Genomic DNA, 23,410 nt, shown 5'->3' on the forward strand with positions numbered 1-23,410 from the left:
GCTGTCTTCTTAGCGTTGCTCATGGCACAGGTAATATCACTGAGAAAATTACCTTGGAAGTCCTCGCCCTCAACTTTACACCTAGTTTTTTAAAATCGTTCTTGAGGACTTCACCACCTCCTCTAACTTTGTCATTGGAACCTATGTGTACCAAGACCGCTGGGCGCACATCGGATTCAAAAGAAATAAGTTAAGTAATGGAAATATCGGATGAAGTCACATCGTTTATCCGACGCGACTGTCGGATGCAGTCATGGTTCGGTTCAATGCTGCGACAGCATCCGACAATGCTATTCCGTGAAGTCCTACCCTTAGGGCAAGGCCAGACGTGGTGTTTTTACGTTGTGTTTTTAAAAAAGAAGCGCTGTGCGTAAATACGCCACTGAAACCACACGCGACCATCAACATGCGTTTTTCATGCGTTTTCAGCACATAGGTTTCTTTTCCCAACTTCTCATTGTTCTCTTTGAGAATTTGGACGCCATATTTAAAATACGCTGCGTATTTACGCAAAGTGTGGTTTTAAACGTGCAGATCCCATAGAGTCTATTGATTTGGTAGTTTCTTGACGTATTGGCGTTTCTGCTGAAAAACGCCAATACTGGCGTCCTGTGGCTAGATTTCGGCTTGCAAGCGCCCTGTGTGAATGCCATAGTGCGTTTTTCATTAGTTTCGGTGGTAGTGCAGTTTATGCATATTTACGCCTGGCAGAGCTTTTTTAAAAACGCAGCGTAAAAACGCCACGTCTGGCCTTTCCCTTAAGACTTCTGTTGAGCAAATCCACCTTTCACCACAGAGTTAGATACATTGTAACCAACAAGCTGAGATGATCATTTACAGCCAATAAGTCTGCACCCCAAAGCTGTCTATTTTCTACCAACATTCCATATAATTATTTCTTAAGCTCTGCACTCCCAGTTCTTATACCATTTTATAGCCATTATCAATTCACTTCTAAAAAAGCAATGTTTTCAGAGGGAACGAACACAGCAGTATTATCTACATATGAGGCCCTAAACATGCTATTTCCAGAGCATAAAAAGAACAAGTGAGTCTTTATAAACCACATTTCACAAAAGAATGTTTAATCCTTTTTTTGTTTCTCTGTACATCAATCAGTAACAGTGGAAAGTTTATAGGGGAAAGCATGATGGGTTTTTAAAGGGCTATATCACTGTTGGTAATAAATGAAAATCCATAGTGCATTGAATTGCTCTTGGGAAAGTATTAGCTGTATAACAACTACATTTTAACCAAACTTTTCAGCAAATGAATCCGGAAATCCCAGTAAATGAATAGCAGGTGTTTGAAAACCACTAATCTTTTCTGTTCCTCCTGTGTGCCTGTTGAACTCCATTCACGGCACTACCTGCCCACTGTAATGCCCAGATTGCAAAGGGCAAGTCAACTCATCTGTTATCCATCAAATGGCAGCATACCCAGCCCCTGTGTCACCAGCATTAATCAGAAGTACTCAAATATTTAAGAGTGAGAGGTCAAAGTCTTAACCCTTCAGATGATGTGAACTATATCCTCCTATCTTTCTAAAATACATATATAATGATATTATGATAGGAATATGTATTTGGAAAGCAGAAGAATATATTGGAAATAATGTACCCCCTATTGTAGAAAATATAAGGCTAATATACAGTAAGTCACCAAGGTGTTCCACGACCATTTAAAGGCATGGGGCCAAAGGCCAAGTGCTTTTTACAGGTCGAGAAGCTCCAAGGTAACTAATATTTGTATTTTAAAACAGACGGAATTATTTTTTATAATACACAAGTTACAATCATAAAGCAAATCACTGACACCAAATATTAAGAATGACATCACAAAGAACCATTTATCAGCACATAATTTGCAGGATATTCATGGCTCTTGTATATTATAAGTAAATAATGTAAACCATGTAAATGATCCACAACTTTCTTACCTGCGGGGGCACATCAATTAGATATTTGCCCACTGTTATTTTAAAGCAGCCCTGATTACAGCTTCTTGAGTTATTTGGAAACTACTAGGGTGTTTGGGTGCATCATGAGCAAATTACATTTGAAATGACCTTGCAGGCACCACAAAGATGAATTCACTAGGGCCACTGGCACACACAGCCTTTAAAGGAAAAGGAAAGGTTAAAATTAAGTAAGCTTTATCAGAAAAGGTTTATATAAAAATACCGGTAAACCCTCAAAGTAGTGCTGCTCTGAGTCCTCTGTCAAAAGAAACACTGCATTCCGTTCCTTCTATTGTGTACACATGGGCTTCTGTTTCAGACTTCCTTCTTTCAGCTTAAACTTCTAGGGCGAGGGCTTGAGCATGCTCAGTTTGCTTCTCTCTGCCACTCCCCCTCTGTTCCCCTGTAATCTGAGCCCAGAACTATGAGCTAGCAGGGAAAGACTCAGGCAGGAAGTGATGCCACACCTAGTTAATATGGCAGCTGCTATCCTAAACAAACAGAGAACTTCTAGAACTGTTACTTAGGTATGGTAAAGCATTAAGCAGAATAAATATAGTGTTATAGCTTGCACTATTGTGGTGAATCTATTGGCAATAAACTGCCTCTGTAGCTTTCTTTCTCCTTTAATTGACTGGCATATCTACACAAAGGCAAATCTCCTCCAGTTTGCCTCTCTTGTATGCACGATGATAGGCCCAGCATCAGCACACACATAAGACAGATTCTGGCACAAAAATGCAGTTTAATTTTTCTGCAAAGGAATATCCATGTGTAGCCTGATGGGACAATGATGTGCCTGTCTGTGCAAGCACAAGACAGGGCACATGGGAGCAGATGGAGATATCGCTGTGTGCGCCACTGGCCTACGGTCTTCCTTGTTCCTACTGTTCATATGCTAAATGGCAAAATAATATTAGTATTCTGACTACAGCAGCACAACATTCTTGTAGGAACAAGGCCTTATTTAGAGGCAACTGGACAAATGTCTGCAGAAATAACATACAAGGTGAGACTGCTCGAGGGAAACCATTCCATCTGATCTGGGGACGTGCCAGAAAAAGCCAGCCAAAATACCGCTGAGACGCCACTCTGCCACTGAGGGATTTTCCTGTCTCCCCTCAGTAAGAGCAGATTTAAATAATCTCTGACATACAGCAAAAGTGCAGCACGTGGCTTAAAAAAATTACATAGGTGTTATTTGCAGTTACAGTTAAGCTGTTTTGCTGATGCTGCAGCTACTATAAATTAGGATGAGAGTCAGTAGTTAAGTTGCACTTTTTCTTATATTCATAGCCTGGTCTCACATAGATGGGTGGGGGTCAAAAAGGCTAGAGTTGCAGTTTACAGAATTTAACACTAGATTCTGTAACTCAATATATGTATAGCCGGCAGATCACGTTAATCAAAAGGAGAAGTCACAAATGTGGGGTATTCAAAATGTTAAATTGAAAAGCATACATTTTTAATCCTCAGCTCTACAAATTCCAAAAAAAAAAACTTCCCTTCACTTGTGTAGATCAAAAGTGCTAATTATATACTGTATATAATATCAAAGTGGAAGTAAACCCCACTTCACAAACATTCCCCTTCAGCACCAGAGCACAGGCCCTGTTGTCCTAATCCCAAACTGCAAAATTCTCATAACTTATATGTTACCTCCACAGCACCAAGAGACGCATAGAGGTGCATTTTAGTAATGTGCAGGTCAGGAAAAACTCAACCCATACCCACAAAATTTGCCGTTGTAGGACCAACACCTGGCCCATACCCATGTCATATCACTCTGTATGATACTTCTTTGCTCTTCCTCTAGTTCCAAGGCACAGACTCTTCTGCAGTCATAGAGGAGTGTACTTCCCCAGTTTGACCCGCATCCAACCCTAACCAGCAATGGTCAACCCACACATCACTAGTGCATATGTTGGCCATCTTGCTTCCTTTCCCAGCAGATGAGAAAGAGAAATATTTTAAGAAAACTATAAAAAAAATAAAATAAAGACCAATTGTTAAAATTGCTAAGAATAAGACATTCTATTATAGCGGGTGGGCAATCTAGACCTGCTCACCCACAACAGCTGCTCCCCACCTTCAAAAACTCAGAAGTGACATCATCAAAGGACAGGAACAAAGTAGTAAGAAAGATGGAAAGGCCTATTTTGTAAGACGTAAAACAAAATGCTCAACCAGACCTGACACCGAAACCTGCACCCTATCCAAACCTGCATTTACCAAACCTTTACATGCCCAATACATGCAGCAGGGCAATACAATGTTTTACTTTTGCCTAATATCTTTTATGACTTTCACCTGCTCTATGGTACCAATGGCTACTCTTATTAAATATATACCGACACCAGAAATTAAACTCTTTTTTACATCTATCACAATATTGCCTTTGAAAGCAACTTATTACTTTGCCATAAAGTATTTGCCCAATGCTTTTAGATTACCTGTCTGATGCCCCATGTTCCTGTATGAGGGGACTGCCATATTTGTGCAGCAGGAGCCTGTCAGCATTAGAAACTTTCACTAACAGGCTGAGATGGGACAGTCAGGTTGACAAAACAGTCAGGTTTAGGAACTTCAACTAACAATCACTTACAAAAACAAACCTCTCAGCAAAAAACAAAAAATCAACATGACCTATAGGTAACTTTTAATGTACATTCATATTTAAAAAAGTAGTTTTTTAGTGTCAGTATCACTTAAATAGGGACCTCTATGGTACCTAGGGCTGGAATTTTTCTGGCCTGTGTGGTGGAGGGACAATAATGGAAGCGAATGTTGGTCACTAACTGCTTTAAACCACACCCATGTTATCACAAGAACTTTTAAGACCATATCTACATTAATGGTGGTAGCACCAATACACCTTAGGGACCCCTTAACAACTATTTTCAAATGCTACCAACCCCCCAGAACAACCCCCCCCCCCCATGCTCATCTCGCACAGGCAGTGTATGGCACACAAGGAGCATAAGGTAGATTTAAGGGTTGGTGATCCAAATTATGGAAACTTCCCTTATCCAGAAAAATCCAGGTCCCAAGCATTCCTGTATGTTTTATCTAAATGAAGGTATGATCATTTATATTTCTTTCCATTCTTTCGATTTATTGCACAAGTGGATGCCGCCCTATTGCTTGGATCAATCAATGCATTCTTAGAAAGCTACTCAGCAGCAGCAGCAGCACTAAGCAACGTCACCTGTCTCAATTCTTGCTCCTAAATGTAAATCACATTGTTCCAGTACAGAAAATACAATTGTTAAATCTAAAAGGCTTATTAAAGTTGTATTGTTACCACGCGGTAAAATTTATGGAGCAATGATAAATCCGGCCCTCAGATGTCTGTTAATAAGAGGAAAATAGAAATTGTCTATAACTCATTTCCGTTCATGCTGCACATTTTTTTTTGCCCAAAAATAAACCTAGCTCACTTATTTACTAAAGTGAGATGTATCAAATGTGTCATTTACTTGTTACTCACACAATTGTGTACATTTGGCCAACTGCATAATCTGCTATATATCGTTAACAAAAAAATTTGATGCCACTGTAAATTAACACATCAATGGATAGGGTATAAAATTTTATCATAAGCAATTTATGAATTTATTATTAATTGTAACTTAATGTAATTTATTGTTAACAATTGTTATATATATTTTTTTTCACATTATATTATTATCAATTAATTCACTCATAATCCGCAATGATCACGGTTCAGTATTTCAGTTTTTCCAGCGCAAGTCATCACCATTTATCGCACTTTAGTAAAAGGATAACGGAGTGTTATTAATATCATAGTCTCAGAATAACCTAACTGAATCTAATTTTGCAAGGAACTTAAAGAGTTGGGATTAAGTGATAAAACACAGTTTAGTGAACAGAACACTAAAGACCCTTTGCAGCATCCAGACACATAGAGGCCGACTGGATAGAGCCAAAACAAACAGCTAGAACTAGCTGTTACTGCCAGTGCTGGCCCAGATGTGCGCAGACAGAGTCTTGGAAGGCAGTGAATGAAAGCCTGACATCAGTGAGCAGAAAGCCAGTGCTGATAGGTGCCAGCCGCCAGCACTGAACACGATCCTTTCCTAACCTCAGACTCACATGTATCAGAATGAATGGTATCTGTCTCTGCTCAAATAAGCAAACGGCATGATTCCTTCCTTCTTTGCTGTATAAAGAGGTCTGAGTGGATTATTAAAGGAAAACAATGTAGGTTTCTATAAAAATATATTGCATTAAACAGCTCATATGTAAAACCCCTGCTTCATGTAAATAAACCATTTTCATAATAATAATTTTCATTTTTAGTTGTATGTGCCTTTGGGTAATCCTAAATAAAAAAACTGCCATTTTAAAAAAAATAAGGGCAGTCCCCTGGGATCCTATGATTAACGGTGCACACAAACATACCAAACAAACAATGCTTGTTAGGTCACATGAGCCAATTAACAAACACAGTTCTAGAATTGTAGTATTTCTGGTCAGGTTATTTCTGAGACAGCACACAGACCATAATGAAATGGTGGTTCTAGGCAGGAGATGTAAAAGGGTAAAATTTACTTAAATATATATTCCAGTTTGATAAGATTTTTAATATGCCACTTAATTTGATATAAACTATTTGGTGCTCAAGTATTCATTTTGGAAGTATAGTTTTCCTTTAACTATGTGAAAATCATGTACAATGTCGAAGGCAAGCCCAGATGTGTGGAGAGGCCCGGGCATAGGGCGGCAAAATTTTGAGGGGCGACATGCTGCCCAGCCGCATTCTAGGAAGCACTGGGTAGCCCCATCAATTTGGCAGAGTTACACGTACTCGTAGGAGGGCAGAATGGGTGCACGTGAAAGGGGCAGTCGCTAGGACCTGGCTGCCTAGGGGCGCCAAAGAAGGAAATCCGGGCCTGGTCACAGGCATTGCCTTTAGTAATTCCTATATTGAAAACTGGATTCCATGTGGTAGTTATAAAAGTCTGAATCTCTGGTTGGTTTAAGACTTGCAAAATGCAAAGATGACATTTTTAGTTCAAACACATTTTGTGTTGGCTAAAAACAATAATTTTGGGCTCACACGCACAAATCTACTGCTAACAGTTCAAGGATTGGGTTTCCTGTAAAAATCATCTCTGCTCAGTATGCACCCATACCAGAATCGGGGGGGGGGGGGTAAACTGCTTCCCTTCAAATAAACAAATATTTAAGCAAACTGTACTTATTTTTCTGGGTCATATGAAAAATTGAAAATAGCCTAGGTACATGCAAATTCCAACATCACTGCCAGATTAATAACGGGACCCAACGAAGGCATGAGTTGGTAGCACCTTAAGTCGCATACAGAGTTTAGCTAAACTCTTAACACGGGGTACCCTGTAGTACAATTATCTTTTACAAATGCAGTAATATCTTTTACAAATGCAGTAAGCAGTGGATGCAGAGCAGTCAAACTCCAGGAGGTGATTCCAAAATGCCAGCGCATGCAAAATAATCTGTGACAGGTAGTTGTCTTTGAACACTGCTCCAAGTAGCATCAATCAAAATGCTGTATATGTTATAATGTTTATGTTTGTTTTGGGCAAGTGGTGCAGAGAAGTTGTTTTAGCCCAGATAAGTATAAATGCATGGGGCAGAGTGCATAGCATGCATTGTTTGCATAAACCTCCATTGTGTTACAATGAACCACTTGGTTGCTGTACTTCTTCCCAATGCTCAGATCAATGGGAGCAAGTGTCAAGGGCATTATCTATAGGTGTCCGTACACAGGCAGATTTAAATTTGCCATTTGGCCCCTTCAGGCTTGTCTGCCAATGTATGGGGCCCAAATGGTAGGCCTGACCAACTGATGGATCTGGCTGTGCATGGCCATACACTATAAGATTCGCTCGTTTGGCGACCTTGCCAAACGAGCGGATCTTAACCCGATATGCCCACTAACGGCTAGGCAATATCGGATGGGGCCGAACAATCGGATTACAATACTACGAATGGGCTCCGATGGGTTGCAGGACCACATCAACTAGCCGATGCGGTCCTGGATGGAAAAAAAAAAATCAAACTTGACCGATCGATATCTGGCCGATTTTTGGCCTGATATTGATCGGGAGAACCTGTCGGGAGCCCCCACACATGCGCAGATAAGCTGCCGAATCTGTCTAAAGGAACGATATCGGCAGCTATAATTTGCCTGTGTATGGCCACCTTAAAGCTGGCCATACGGATCTCTCCCCAATACGCCCACCTTGAGGTGGACGATATTGGGCTGATCTGATTGTGGCTTATGCACAGTCACATCACAGAATAAACAGAAGGGGGGGGAAAGTGGGAGTGGTAAAAATTCCCGAAAATCCATTGACAGCTCTGAATATTCAAGACACAGAAACGCAGAAATTCTTAAAGGGAAATATATGCCCTATAATTATGGCTTCTTCTATTTATTTTTGGCAGGTGACTGTCTGAGTAGGCAGATTGAGAGCTACTCTCTGTGTTATAGCAGTCAAGTCCTGCATAGTAATGGTTTTGATTTTAATTATAATTCATTTCAACTGTAATTAGTAGTGAAAACATGTGCTTAATGCAGATGTGTCATGTTCTGCCAACAGGTGGAGGGACTACAAACCAGAGGGTGCAAAGCTTGAAACAGATGTTTCACCCTGTGTCATCATCCAAAATACAGTGGGAGGGAATCACCCTGACTGATGACACTTTCCAATTCTGTAGTAGTTTTAGCCATTTCTGAGCAGTATAAACGAACTAAGCAATGTTTAGGAGTTTCCGCTATCAAGTGTTAATCTGAAGATAGAATTTACTGATTTACCATCCTGTTATGAGAGTGTTAGCCTATTAGAAATGGTGGCAACACAAGAGATCACATCTTCAGCATCATATTTTTAATCAGTCACCTGAATTAACTAACTGTCACTGTCTGACATTCATTCAGGGGACTCAGTCAAGCTGTGAACGCTTGGCTGCTGCCTTTCTTCCCTGGCACATGCCAAGCTCTATTCTGAGACTGAGGTCAAAATGACAACTGAGTGGGAACCGTGCCCAGCTTTAAAGGGAATAAACAATGACCAAACCAATAACAAAAAGACAGAAGATGGACTTTATTCGGTGCTAGAAATGGAGAAAAATTTTAAGAAATGGCAGTGTTCAAAGAGGGGCATTTTTTTAATAGTCCTGTGACAATATAAAGGCATGAAACTAGATGCTAAATGCTTTCATACAGATCAAATAACAGGAAATTAAAGAAATCAGGTAACTCCCCTTAGAGCTTGCAGTTGCAATGTTGCCCGCAGATAATCGCCTCTCCCACAGGTGAAAAAGCACCTGCGAATACTTATTAATCCAGAAGAATGGGGATTGCTGTATGTAAAACACTTTACATGCAATGATCTGTGTAATGGCAGGAAAATGCAAAAGGAATGTGCACCAGCAAGATATTAATTGGATGGCAGAATACTCAATAGTGCAATCTGGCACAGTGTGCCCACAACCTTAGGCTAATGCAGCAAGCAGAGGATTCAAAGCCTTGTCCTAGGCTTGGAATCTGCCCGGAGCCATGCAGTCACACAGAGAGGATTTCCCTCAAGCTTGAATTTTGGCTCCAAAATCCACTCTGTGGGTTAATACAATTGCTCTGTGTGCAGACATATCAAAAAGCTTTTAGGAGCACAGGGGTCGATTCACAAACTGCGGGTGTGTAGCACTAACTTTAAGGTGTATAGAATGCAGTTTAATTTACTAGCAAATATCCATCTGATTAGTCCACATAATGCCATATAAACTTGTGACTTTGTGAACTAAATGCATACCATTTAAATATTTCACTAGCAGTTATCATGTTAGATCAAACTAAAGTATTACACAAAAGGCAACACAGAGGCCTGCAGCTGTCTGTACTGAATGAAGCCATACTCAATTCGTACAGTGCCAATTTCTAATTCCAGGGAAATTCTATAGAAGCAGGCAGATCTGCAGCTCTCTTTTCCAACAGCTGCTCAAACTTGTAAGCTGTTCCTCCTATTCTATTAATAATGATGACGGACATTTCTCTTTGTATTCTATCAAAACATTCCCATCACAAGCTAGTTAGAACTCTGCATCTGGGGGGAAATCCCACACACGGCATGGATATTCAGTGCACAGCTTCATGGCAGCTGGGAACTCATTGCACATTTGGAAGGCCGGATGTTACCAAGAAAGCCCCGCAATTCAGAATCCCAGTCTCACTTGGCTACATGACATCATCGCTATCATTGCTGCAGCAAGTTTTCTGTTTCTTTTAAGAAATTTGGCCCCTAAGTTCATTTGTGATGACGTGTTCCATGGAAAGCTGGATGTATGCTTGCACTTTTATATTCGTTTGCAAAATTATATTGTATAGGGTGATTGCATTACTGTGTATTTATTCGCACTGCAGATTGTGGTTGTTATCGGACGTCAGAGCTTGGGGTACACCTGCACATTCACATCCAGGGAATCTAAATACTATGCTAAATAATGGCATCCTGCAAAATTCAGTTCTGGCCAGTTACTACTGGACATTGCCTGTATCTCCATCGTTGTGATCAAATTGTTGGGCCTACCGGATCAGCCCGATATCACCCACCTTAAGATGGGCACTTCAGTGCTAGTTTGGTGATAATTAGATTACCAGAGCTTGGATAATGCTCCTGCATAATGCCTAACAAAACAGTCACAACATATGTTGTAGTTGTATAATAGTATCTAGCGCACAAGACCCAAACATCTGCCAAAAAGTATGTTCAGCACAAGCCATATTTATTGAACTCATGTTGGGAGGTATACCCTTTAAATACTGTCAGCTTTTTGAGGATAAAAAGTCAAATGTCAGCTTATATGTAGTATCATATTCAATTCATATTGCATTTTCTAAGAGTCCATATGTACTAGCCTAAGCATCCTCTTTAGTTTATTCCAATGCTGCTCGCTAGAGAGTGGAAGATTAAATTATTGAAAAGTCCTGCGGCCTCTGGACAGTTTGGCACCACAGCGCTTGATTCATGGCTCATGAGTATAGCTATCTCAAAGATGTTCTCACACAGCCTGACATGCAGGCAGACGCTTTCCTGAATAACAGACTGTGAGCACTACCCCTGCTTAAATGAATGGTAAATATGAAACTGAATCTCTCATATATGAAAGGGATCAGTGTTATATTCAAACACATTTTTATAAAGTCCCCATACACCCCTGCGGGGAAACCAATGATTATGATAATGGCTTTTCATTGTACATCTACACCTATTTTAAGAGAACTGTCACTAAAATGGTGATCTATCAATAGTACAAGCCAATGGCCATTCTACTGCTGCACACATACTGTAAATCCAGCATGGTGCCCATAAACAATGAACAGCAGTAATCTTTACATTCTTCTAATGTCACTTGACAGTTCTCGTCTTGCTAACCAAGGTGGTCTTTACTAGATCAATGCTTCTACAAACAAATTTCACTGTGTGATTTATTAGCTCCAACTGCCTGTACTATGAGTTGAATGAAACTTATGTATGCTATAACGCTTCAATAGAGGCTCAAAATAAAGCTACAAAGGTCACTTTCTTTTCTTCAAAGTGTCTACTTGGGTGCATCCTTGGCACTGCACAACACTGATTCAAGCAAATGTGTTAGGATGTATTTGTTACAGAGCTGTGGAGTTGTGAGTAATTTTGGGTATCTGGAGTTGGAGTTGGCAAAAATGCTGATTCGGACTTCTAATAACTTTAAATACAAGCACTAAAAATAATCAAATCAGATGTAAGAGCTTCTGTGAAGGAGGATATGGCAACACAATTCTGTTTTTAATAACTTTAGTTAAGTTTGGATTGTATTTAACAGATATTCAACAGCTATATGCCAGGTTCAATAAATATATAATATATATTGTTTTAGGCTTTTCAATTGTGTTTGGTTTATGAAGTTTAACTTTGATTTTTTTTTTATTATTGCCAAAGGATATGGTTTATATTTTTGAGCTTTGGCAGTGATAAAATACCTTGTATGTTGTGTACTTAACTTCTTGTAATCAACAAGGAAAATACATTAGCAACAATAACACCAACAAATAAAAGCGTTTTAAAGTAATTACCTTATAATACTCAAGAACCATGCATATCCTGTAAATTATTTCCTTATAATACACAAAAGCTAAGAATATCTTTTAAATGATATCCTTATAAACGATGAGTTCTGGTGTCATTTCTGTCACATGACTCACTGAAATTTGTGTATTATAAATAAATAAAGTACCCCCAGTTACAAAATATGAGGATAATAGTAGTTACCTCGGAGTTCCATGACCTGTATAAGAACACCAGGCCTTCTGCCTCGTGTTTTTATATGGTCATGAAACTCCTCGGTAACTTATATCCTTATATTTTACAAGAGGGTGTACTTTATTCACTATATATTATACTGTAAGCATGTACTGGTAAAATCTTCAGAAAGACTACTATAGTTTATATAAACAAGCTGCTGTATAGCCATGAGGGCAGCCATTCAATCTGTTGGAAAAAAGACACAGGTTACATTTCACATAACAGATAAGCCATGTTCAGTACAATGGTGTTTTATGCTATCTGCAATGTAACCTGTGCCTTTTTTCGTTTTTTTAGCAGGTTGAATGGCTGCCCCCATGGCTACACAGCAGCTAGTTTATATAAACTATAGTAGTCTTTCTGCAGCAAACACACTGTTTTTACCAGTGCAGAGCAATAGCATATTATATTTAATTACTTTGATACACTTTCGGGTTTTGACGTTACTGTTCTTTTAAAAACAGAGGAGTCGACATTGGAGTAGGAGGTACCATAAACTGAGGAGTCGGAGTCAAAGGATTTATGTACCTACACCACAACCCTGATTTGTTAGAAGCTTCTACTGCTAAATAAATGATAGGCGGTTTTCTCAAACATAAAACTTTCATCGCTACCAACAGGTGGTCAATTTAAATATCGGTTGGAGTTAGGGCCTACAGCAGCTTCATTCATTAGATGGCACTACCTTAACCCAGTGAAAATGAACCAGAAACACATTTTGCTTATACAGTAAGTCATCTTACAATATTCTTTCACTTATTCCCACAGGTTATTTACCATGAAAAAGCACAACTCCTAAGTACCATGAAAAATCAATTTGCACCCCCCCATTTTCAGTGACGCCTATCTTTCAGAAGGATTTCTCTACTTTCCTGTAACTCTTACACATCTATACTTCATGTGTCCTTTTCAGCCTGTCAATAAAATGAATGGATATAGCTTATGATCAATAGAGAGCGTCTTACCTTCTGACTTGGTACCATGGCCCCGCTTTGTGTTGTACTGATGCCTGCTAATGCCAGGGGTCTGCATTCAATACAAGCTCCAATAAGAAGTTGTTTTCCATCATCCACCAATAAAGTGTTGGCCATCCTTGGAGCATGTAAAAAGACAGGCAACCTAGCTACCTGAATAGCCTTTAATCCCAGCATTCTCTTTTTCTCCTGTCTACAAAAGAAGCAGACAAATGTCTCCACTTGATATTGTCTTGACCACGGGCTGCTAGGTTGTTGTGACTTCATCTCCTGCTGAAACCACTGCCCGAGAAGGTCATGGTAGCAAAGACCACAGGTGGAAACAAGGCCAGTAGAGTCAGCAGGCTTGGCTCTAGGGGCAGGAGGGTAGACTGTTAAGAAAGGAAAGAAGGGCTCCTTGTCTCCATACCTACTGGGTGGGTTTATGCTAACTTGATACTCCAGACCTGGCCCCGGCTCTGCCCCACATACATAACATATAGATATATGCCCACTTATGGCTTCTGGCCTACTGTTATGAGACTCAGCTGAAGTTCCAGGATCTAAAGAGTTGAACACCTGATGGTACCTTGCCAAGAAGCTTTGTGCAGAATTGATGAGCTCCTCGTTCTGGGATGCCCTATAGATAGACCATATGTCTTCCAATACTCCATAGCATTTTCTGCAACTTTGTGCCTCTCCTTGCTGGTTCACCCCCCTGGCACTAGGTGGGCAGGGCAGCTGGCTAAGGAAAGGAAAATGCATACTTGTTTTGGCATTGCCATTTGTTATCCTGGATTGTACCAGTTTCACGTGGTTGGCACAGTCCTCCCCGCACAGGTAGCACAGGGCTGGTGCACTCGGGTGGGATTCGGCTGCTCTCTGAGGCGCTGCTTTTTCTGGGGTGCTGTTGGCATGAAGAGGCACCACATACAGTCGCTGTAACACGGGCACATTGGCCATGTCAAAGCTCTGCCACTGCTGCATAAGGGAGGAAAAGCAGCGGCTACAGGCACGGGCACTGCCCCCAGGTGTAATGGGCTGCGCACCGGCAGGAGGGGTGTGGAGCCAAAGGAAAGGGAAGAAGGGCGTTTGGGGCGTGTGCTCTTGTTTCTGTACGTGTATAGTGTGCCCGGCGCTGTGCCCCCCGCAAATATAACACATTCCAGAGAGGTGTCCGTTCTCTCTCCCGTGGCTCTGCTCAATCTCTGCTCCCATTCGCCTAGCTCTGTCATTAGGGGACCCCCGGCAGGGGGCGCAGTGTGGAGGTGCCAAACTAGGTACAGTGGCTACAGCCCACGGTCTCCGGTTTCCCTGGGTGGGTTCCGGCCGGGCTTCCCCGCTCTCCTCGGGCTCGCTGAGATCATTGTCGGACAGGTCAGAGAGGTCGGAGTCGTAGTTGGGGTTCCAGTCCCTGGGGTTACTGCGCGCTCCGTCCCCGCCGCACTGGTAGGGCCGCTTGAGCCAATACATGCGCTTCTCCAGCGGTGTCCGGCTGCGCTCGAACGCGTCCCACTGAGCGGCCAAGAAGCGCTGGCACACGGCACACACTCGGACGCACCCCCCCGGGCTCAGCGGCTCGGCACCGGGCGCCGGCTCCTGCTGCTGAAGAAACGGGAAAAAGGCGCAACCTTCCCGGGCAGGACACCGGACGGGCAACCTCACCTCTCGCCCCCTGGGCACCCCTCCTCCACAGATAAAGCAATACACCAGTACTCCCGGCTGCTCCTCCGTTCCGGGCGTCGTCGCACGTTCATCTTCCTCCAAAGCTGCCATCAATCGTTGCTTGCGGGACATCGCCACGGCTCCGGTATCACTCATGTCCCTGTGTCAGTCTCATGCCACTCGGGGCGGCGGATTCCCCTCACAAATCCAAAGCCAGGCGGAGTTTGCGCAAAGTTCCCAAAGGGCGACAGGGGACAGTGAGCTGACCCGGATAGATAGCGACCCGCCCCCCACTTGGGCTTCTGACACTCAGTTCCCCAGAATGTGTAAATCCGCTGTGGGCTGCGCACAACATGGGATCAGCCCCCAGCACCGCCCCCTGGCAGAGCACATGGCCTGGCTCCATCTGTAACCCCTCCGGTGCCGCAGCGCGGGGGATAGTACATCCGTCATAGACTCCTCCCTCCAGCTGCTGTAGTTAAACTGCAACTCCTGCCTGACAGACATGCCGGCAATCAGAAATCACGGGGCCATCACAGGCCGTACAACAACATTTTAGGGGCCCCACCTACCCGGGCCCCACCCACCCTGGTGCCCAAGCCCCGCCCAGACCCCGCCCACTCCACATCACAGTTAAAAGACCACACAGACATCAGCGCTAAAAAAAAGTAACCCCCCCACCACACAAGTTATAAAAAGCCATTGATGGTCAGGGCCCCCTTATAAGTTTTAAAAAAAAAACATTGACACCAGGGTCCCCCCTTACAAGTAAAAAAATTGGGGCCACAAAAAATATTTTTTTAAAAAAACGTTTGCACTAGGGCCCCCCTTACAAGTTAAAAAAATTGGGGCCCTAAATTTAAAAAAAAAACATTGGTGCCAGGGCCCTCCTTACAAGTTAAAAAAAATCGGGGCCCCAAAAAAATATATTTTTTAAAAAACATTGGCGCCAGGGCCCCCCTTACAATTTAAAAAAAAATTGGGGCCCTAAAAAAATTTTTTTAAAAAAAACATTGGTGCCATGGCCCCCCTTACAAGTTAAAAAAATCGGGGCCCCAAAAAAATATATTTTTTAAAAAACGTTGGTGCCAGGGCCCCCCTTACAATTTTAAAAAAAATTGGGGTCCCAAAAAATATTTAAAAAAAAAAAAACATTGGTGGCAGGGACCTATAGAATATTAAAATAATACATTAGTGGCCAGGGGATTAAAAAAAAAACAGAAATTGGTGTTCAGTAGAATTGAACTCTTGGCTTCAGGACTTCAACTTCACCTCTTTTCGTGACTTTGGGTCTTTTCGCAGCTTCAGGACTTTAATTTCGGCTGTTTTTGTAACTTCGGGTCTTTTCTCTGTTTCCAGACTTCGGCTTCAGCTGTTTTAGTGACTTTGGGTCTTTTCGGTGCTTCGGGACTTCGGCTTCGGCAATTTTCGTGACTTTGGGTCTTTTCGGCACTTCGGCTTTGGCTATTTTCGTGGCTTCGGGTCTTTTTGCCGCTTTTTGGCTGTTCGGCACTTCTGCATTTTCCACTGTTCGGCTGTTCGGCTGGCTGCAGATCTTCGGCGCTGGCAAGTGGGGCCCGGCTCTTTCACTGCAGCACTCCCGGGCCCCCCTTGATGCCAGGACCCGGGCCACTTGTCCCCCCTGTCCCCCCCTGATGGCGGCCCTGCCGGCAATACTTTCCATTCTCTGAACGGCAAGAGAGTAGTCTATAAAATAAAATTCTAATGTGTTAACACACCCTGGCCCTGCTGGAACCTTTACCACTGTGTAGCCCTCAGAATTTGAAGTCAGCGAGTTTCACAGTAAATTCATTTTAATGCCCCTCCACTAATCTTGAGAATAAGAGACATTGGGATTATTTTTATAAACATGTTTAAACTGCTTATGAGTTAGTGCCCCCACTGGGACCCCCTCTACCTTCTGCGAAATCCAACAGTTTAGTTGCAGGATCTGCTCCCTTGATAGTTACACCCCTTAGTAATGTGTGAGTCTGTCCGGAAACCGGTGGTGACCAATGGGTTTATCAATGGTTCGGTGGGTTGGGTGGTTTCAGATTGAAAAGGAAAAGGGTGTTCGTGGCCAGGTCTGGACTGGGAGTCAAAATAGGCCCAGGCATTCCAAGTACACAGAGGCCCAACCAGCCCTTTACCAGCCTACTCCACAGTGACTCTCTATGGCATCTTACAGCAGCCCCTCTGGCACTTGCCAGAACTCACAGATTGACAGTCTGGGTCTGGACATGGCAGGAAGATTCGTGCAGGTAGCAGGTCTGGGCTAGAGGGCCCACAAGATCCAGGGGCCCACCAGGTTATTTTCCGGTGCCCCACCGGCCTAGTCCGACCCTGGAATTGGGTGTGAGTAATGCTGGGGAAGTACACTCCTACTTTGCTCCAGAACATCCCCTTTTTTTTAATCTGAGGTATGCACCGAAGTAGGGTACAGAGCAAGAAGTTAGGGGATGGGAACAAGTCATACATTGGCAGCATTTTGTGGGTTAGGGTCGGGTGTGGGTTTTTCCTGACCCGCCCATTACTAACACCCCTCCTTATCTTAAATGATCTGTTTCCTGTGAGGGCTTTTCTTCTTGTTTCCATGCAGCTGTTGATAAACTTCATCTCCCACTATACCTGAGAGATATAATTGATAAATGGACCCTCTGGTTATAATTTAAACTGAGCACATCCATTCCAGCAGCTAAACAATGGCCCAGTGGGATTTCTGACTGATCACATCTTGAGTATTTTCCCCAGGTGTCGGGGGAAATAAAAATATCCTGCTCTTGGGCACACCACTAACTTCTGTTTACACAACTGCCTCCAGATGTTCCTGAACTAGGAAAATGGTTTTCAAGCAGTTTAGTATAAAGCTGGCCATAGACGCAAAGATCTGATCGAGGATTCGTACAATTTTGTCTCGACATTTTTCGTCCTATGGAGATTGGTTGTTTGGTCGATTGGACAGGTTAAAAGATTTCTGTCGGCTGACGATAATTTCTCTGCACGTATTGCCAATCGGACGATTTTCAGTGGGAGACTGTCACCAGCTTTGGTCAGACATAACTTTCGTACGATTGCTGTCAGGGGCAGAACATCGGCTGATCTGTTCTTTTCTACTTTATTTGATCTGAGTGGTTAGTGGCAGGTCGGGAGATGGGGAAGTCGGATCGTTTGAGGATTCGAACAATTGGATCTTTGCATCTATGGCCATCTTAAAGGAGAAGGAAACCCCCAGGGCGCTAAACCCCTCCCCCCCTCCCCTGTGCTGCCCCCCCTCCCTCCTCCCCCCTGGCCTACCTGTCCCCCTGGGCAAATGCCCCTAACTTTTTACTCACCCCTCTGCGCAGGTCCTGTCCACGGAGTACGCAGTCGCCATCTTCTCCCACGCGCGTCTTCTTCCTGCTCTGATCGGCGTTTTCTGGCGCATGCGCAGTAGGAACAGGTACCGGTACAGCTCTACTGCGCATGCGCCGAATGTCACGAAGTTTTTCCGATTTCACTTCGTGACATTCGGCGCATGCGCAGTAGAGCCGTACCGGTACCTGTTCCTACTGCGCATGCGCCAGAAAACGCCGATCAGAGCAGGAAGAAGACGCGCGTGGGAGAAGATGGCGACTGCGTACTCCGTGGACAGGACCTGCGCAGAGGGGTGAGTAAAAAGTTAGGGGCATTTGCCCAGGGGGACAGGTAGGCCAGGGGGGAGGAGGGAGGGGGGGCAGCACAGGGGAGGGGGGGAGGGGTTTAGCGCCCTGGGGGTTTCCTTCTCCTTTAAGCATCCCTTTTTAGCCATAGGCCTGCCAACAGTCTGTCACTAATCTGATAAGAGCAAACTGCACCTGCACAGCTCTAGTCTAATTTGTAAATGTCATGGAGCTGTTTATTCCTTAGGGTTAGGTGTTTTTCCAATGACAGTCAACTAATGTATGTGGGGAAGATGCCCAGAATGTGAATTAGTTCCCATTTAAACAGGGTCGGACTAACCTGTCTGAGTACCAGAGAATCTCCTGGTGGGCCCAGCCAAGAAAAACTCCCATCAGATCTTATTTCCCACATAGGCCTATACAATACCTATCACACTTAGCATTGTCTATACTGTACATAATTGTAAAAAACAATGACACAATGGTTTGACAATGTATGCATAATCTACTCCATGCAAGGTCAGTTTATGTCACCTTTATGCTCCCTGAGCATAGTAGAAGCTCTAAGTTTTGAAAGTGTCTGTGACATGTGCCAGCCCTCGATATGAGCTAAAATGGCGAAAGGGTGCCCCGATAGAGAGAATCCCTGAAAGTAAATTTGCCTATCCTAGCTTTAGGCACAAAATATTTCAATGTCCTTAATATGGGTTGAGTGCAGAGGACCTCTTGTATTTGAGTCAGAGTCAGAGCTCCCACCTTGGTTCATAAATCATCAGGTGTACAGTATTCAGTATTCAGTACTGATTGGGGCTGACACCTTTCTTATAGTGTGGTTAAGGAATCTTGCTACAAAAAACAATTACATTTGAATCATCACACCTTATTAATGTATTCTGTATATAAAATTGGGGATGCAGTTATACTTGTACAAATATACAAATATAAAAGTAGCGTGAAATCTTACTTAATACTAAGGAGAGAAGCATTTCATTATAGTGATCTGTAGGAGTTTGGGCTAAAAGGAAAACTTTTATAGGTTTTCAGTGTGGGATTATGGTGCCGCAAAGACACCACCACCTGTGGTTTAAGTTTTACCTCATGAGTGGTCTCCGTGGTTATGCTGTATTTTTGCAGTGGCTTTACTGTAGCTGAGTTGTATACTATGCAGTTAGTGGTGGTTATGCTGCATTTCAGCAGAGATTATATCATGTTTTTGCTGTGGCTTCATTATATTTCAGCTTCTGGCATTTTTCTGCAGGTGTCTCACAACATTATTGAAGATGGAATCTAATCCTTGTTTGGACCATTCAATCATCAGCTTTCCTATCTACTGAAAACATCATCTTTTATTTAAAGGAAAATATTTCTAAATTGTGTCTATTTCATTTCTTTACTCTTGTATACACTGTAAGAACGAGGCCACAGTTTACAAGGCATAAAATCATTTTCTGCTTACCGGTATATGCATTTTTTTTGCATTATATAAATGGCACTGTAACTTAATGTGTCCTGGCTAAATTAAGCTGAAACATTCTCAGTAAACAAATAATGATACATCAAGTAGACATATAAATGATTTTATTTCTTTTAATGTCTATAAAGTACAAAGCTATTGGAATCTTTTTAAGTTTTGGCCCCCACTTCCCTGGTCATCCAAATTTTGCACTTTTCTTACTTTCCCCAAAGGAAAATGTAAACTTTACATTTTAGCAGTGCCATGAGGCAAGAAGAAAACCTTTTAGCATCTCTGTCTTTTGAACAAGAAATTGTGTTCTCTGCATGAGTGATGCAGCCTCAGAAGCGATCCTGCACTTACAATAAGGGAACCCCTCGTTTTTTTTGAATAAATATTTTATATTTACTTGTTGGCTTCAGGGAGCACTAGTCTTTATTGTATGGGGCCATAGCATGGTCAGAAACCTCCCAGAAATCAACTCCAAGAGGTTGACATCTCTGATAAGATTGTCTCTTTAACACTCACAGACATGTACGTTCCCACAAAACTTGTGCATTTCAAGAAATATTTTAGTTTTCAAAGATATGCATATTGTATCAGAACACCCCTATAGCACCTGTAATATCCTAATAACACAGAAGCTATTTATTTTGCTAATAAGCTTCTGTAACGTGTATAAACGGACCTTGTAGTTTATAACCAATAATACACATGAGTCATTAGTAACCTGTAAAATATATCTGAATATATGGTACTTGATGGTAATGATGTCTTAGCAGGGTCAAACTGAGCCAGCGGAAAACAGGAAAAAGAAAATGATGGGCCCCATCCCTTGTGGCCCCCAACTGCCCAGACCCACTCCCCCGATTGGCTGCCCCCCTGTAAAGGAGAAATTGAGATTAGTGCAATGCGGTACGCGCATGCACAGTGGGGGGAAGTTTGGATGTTGGGGCAGGGAACAACTCCTCTGTGACCTCTAACATTATTTTATTTTACAATAGGGGTACATATTTCCCTTTATAATACATTATTCATAGCCCGTAACATATATAAAAATAAATGCTGCTTGGTAATCAGTTATAAAAATATATGTGTCAGTTATAATTGGTGCTTATTTATGTAAGTTGTGACTAGTGGTTCAGTGAAACTTAAGAAATGTACCCTGGTTTCGTGACTTGTGTAAAAGCACTTGGCTTGTGGCCTTATGCAACTAATAACATGCAATCACACAAGTGCATAAACCATAGTGTTACAAAAGCACAGCTGTACTATTAGCACAAACACACAGTTAAGGTGGCCATACACGGGCCGATAAAAGCTGCCGACAGACCAAGTCGGCAGCTTATTGGCCCGTGTATGGGGGCCCCCGACGGGCTTCCCCGATCGAGATCTGGCCGAAAGTCGGCCAGATCTCGATCGGATGGGGTTAAAAATCCCGTCGGATCGCTGCCGCATCTGTTCGTTGATGCGGTCCCGCGATCCGACCGCCCGTTTGGCGAACGCTAGGATCCGATCGTTGGGCCCTAGGGCCCACGATCGGATCAGCCCGATATTGCCCACCTCAAGGTGGGCATATCGGAGGGAGATCCGCTCGTTTGGCGACATCGCCAAACGAGCGGATCTATCCGTGTATGGCCACCTTTAGTCTCACTTGTACACATAATAAGCATTCTTAAGTTCACATGTGCAAATCCTTTTCCATTGGTTTCACCCTGGTGACATAAAGGCAATATTTCCATCACTGTAGTTGCAGGATTTGAGACTAGTGGATTTCTGCTACTGGCACAGATAGAAACACAAACTGAATTACAAAATTATTTACCAAATTTTTGGAAAGTTGTAAAAATAAAAATTAAATTTGAAAAATGCATTCTCATTATTTAATATTTAAAGATCTTATTTTAAAAATGAATACACGAATGCAAAACTCTTCCAAGCAGCATCATTAAGGTTAAACAGTTAAACTAGGGGCAGTGGGACATGTAAATTTTAATGCCAAGACACAAAACTAAATGGCCATGTCAGAAAGCACAAACATTCTGTAATTGGCAAAGAAGACATTGACTAACAGTTTGCCTAACATACCAGTAGCATAAATCTGATTGGCAAGTTTTCTTTTTCATTAAAAAATAGTAGGGGCCTCTTCACCATGAGTTAGATTTCCTCTTCTCCAAAATCACCTAATTGGTGATTTGATTTTTTTTCAGCCATCAGGTATAACTATAAAAACAAACTTGGGTGGTGGATGCCGAGAGGGAGCTCATAACAAATGCTATTTGGACACTTCTCATGTGATCTGCTGTCCAAACTGTGTATAATTAAGATGGTAGTCCATGAATAAAGCATTGCGTATCTTGTTGGCGCTATATAAATAAATGAGGATGATGAATATGATACACAAATGGGTGGATATGGAGCATTCTTTAACGCAGCCAGCCCTAGGCCCACACCAACACATACACTACAAATACACTACAAATATGGGACTATTGTCAATTTAAATTTAAGCTTAGAGGGTCACCAAGTGCTGTTATTCCTATCCATAACAACCCAGATTACATCCCAGGTTACTGACTCTAGTATACAGATGGTGGGCTACTAAAGGCATCTGGTCTATGGATCAATTTATCCAACTGGTGAAATGAATATCCTGGGACACTTTCAAGGACATAATTGATGCAAATTTTATTAAGTCTGTATTTCCAATAATGGCTGAAGCCAAGTTAACAAGGTTTGAATGGATCAATAACAACATGTCTTTTCGAAAAGCTTTGGTCTTTCAGATGTATAGATCACTGTGGCATGTTAGGACCCCAGAAAAGACAAAACACCAACAAAAGTGGGAAACATGCATGAGAGAGACCCTCAGAGCCGAACAATGGACAGAGCTGTTTGTAGACATGGCACACACCTCATTAAATTCTACAAAATCCCTACAAAATCCTATACAAATGATACATTTCACTGGATCAAGCTACTCAAGCTACTCAGGAACATGTTTTAGGGGCTGCGGGGTGGTAGCAGATAATTGCCATACTTGGTGGACATTCCTGGCCGTATGGATTCATACATTTAATCTTTTATCGCAAATGTTTCCTGTGCACATTGCACCAGACCCATGCTTGGCTGATGAATCCCTAAAATACCAAAATGCTACAACCAAGCCCAGATTTGTGGCAAGGCCACAAAGGCCTGGGCCTAGGACGGCGAAATTCTAGGGGCAGCGTGCCGCCCAGCCGCATTAGGAACGCAGCGTTCACCAGCACCCAGCGATATGACGCTAACCAAGCTCGCGCGTGCCGGGGTGATGTGCGCAATCGCTAGGCCTGCTAGGCCTCGGGGTGCCACGGCTGGAAATCCGGTCCTGGCTACAACAAACTAGCTACTCAAAT

At 42.5% G+C, this 23,410-nt stretch overlaps 1 protein-coding gene across 2 annotated transcripts in view; it reads right to left on the minus strand.

Moving 5' to 3' along the window:
* The window catches only part of gse1.L (Gse1 coiled-coil protein L homeolog), a 296,035-nt gene extending 280,733 nt beyond the window's left edge, over positions 1-15,302 (minus strand). Inside the window, exon 1 of one of the 2 annotated variants that reach the window (XM_018257972.2) lies at positions 13,272-15,302. In XM_018257972.2, coding sequence (XP_018113461.1) covers positions 13,272-15,080 — 1,809 coding nt within the window. In that variant the 5' untranslated portion in view covers positions 15,081-15,302. The remainder of the gene's footprint in view (positions 1-13,271) is intronic. The other variant, XM_018257973.2, reaches the window with a different exon arrangement.
* Positions 15,303-23,410: the final 8,108 nt, after the last annotated feature.

This window comes from Xenopus laevis, chromosome 4L (assembly GCF_017654675.1).
Source record: "Xenopus laevis strain J_2021 chromosome 4L, Xenopus_laevis_v10.1, whole genome shotgun sequence".
Taxonomy (NCBI): domain Eukaryota; kingdom Metazoa; phylum Chordata; class Amphibia; order Anura; family Pipidae; genus Xenopus; species Xenopus laevis.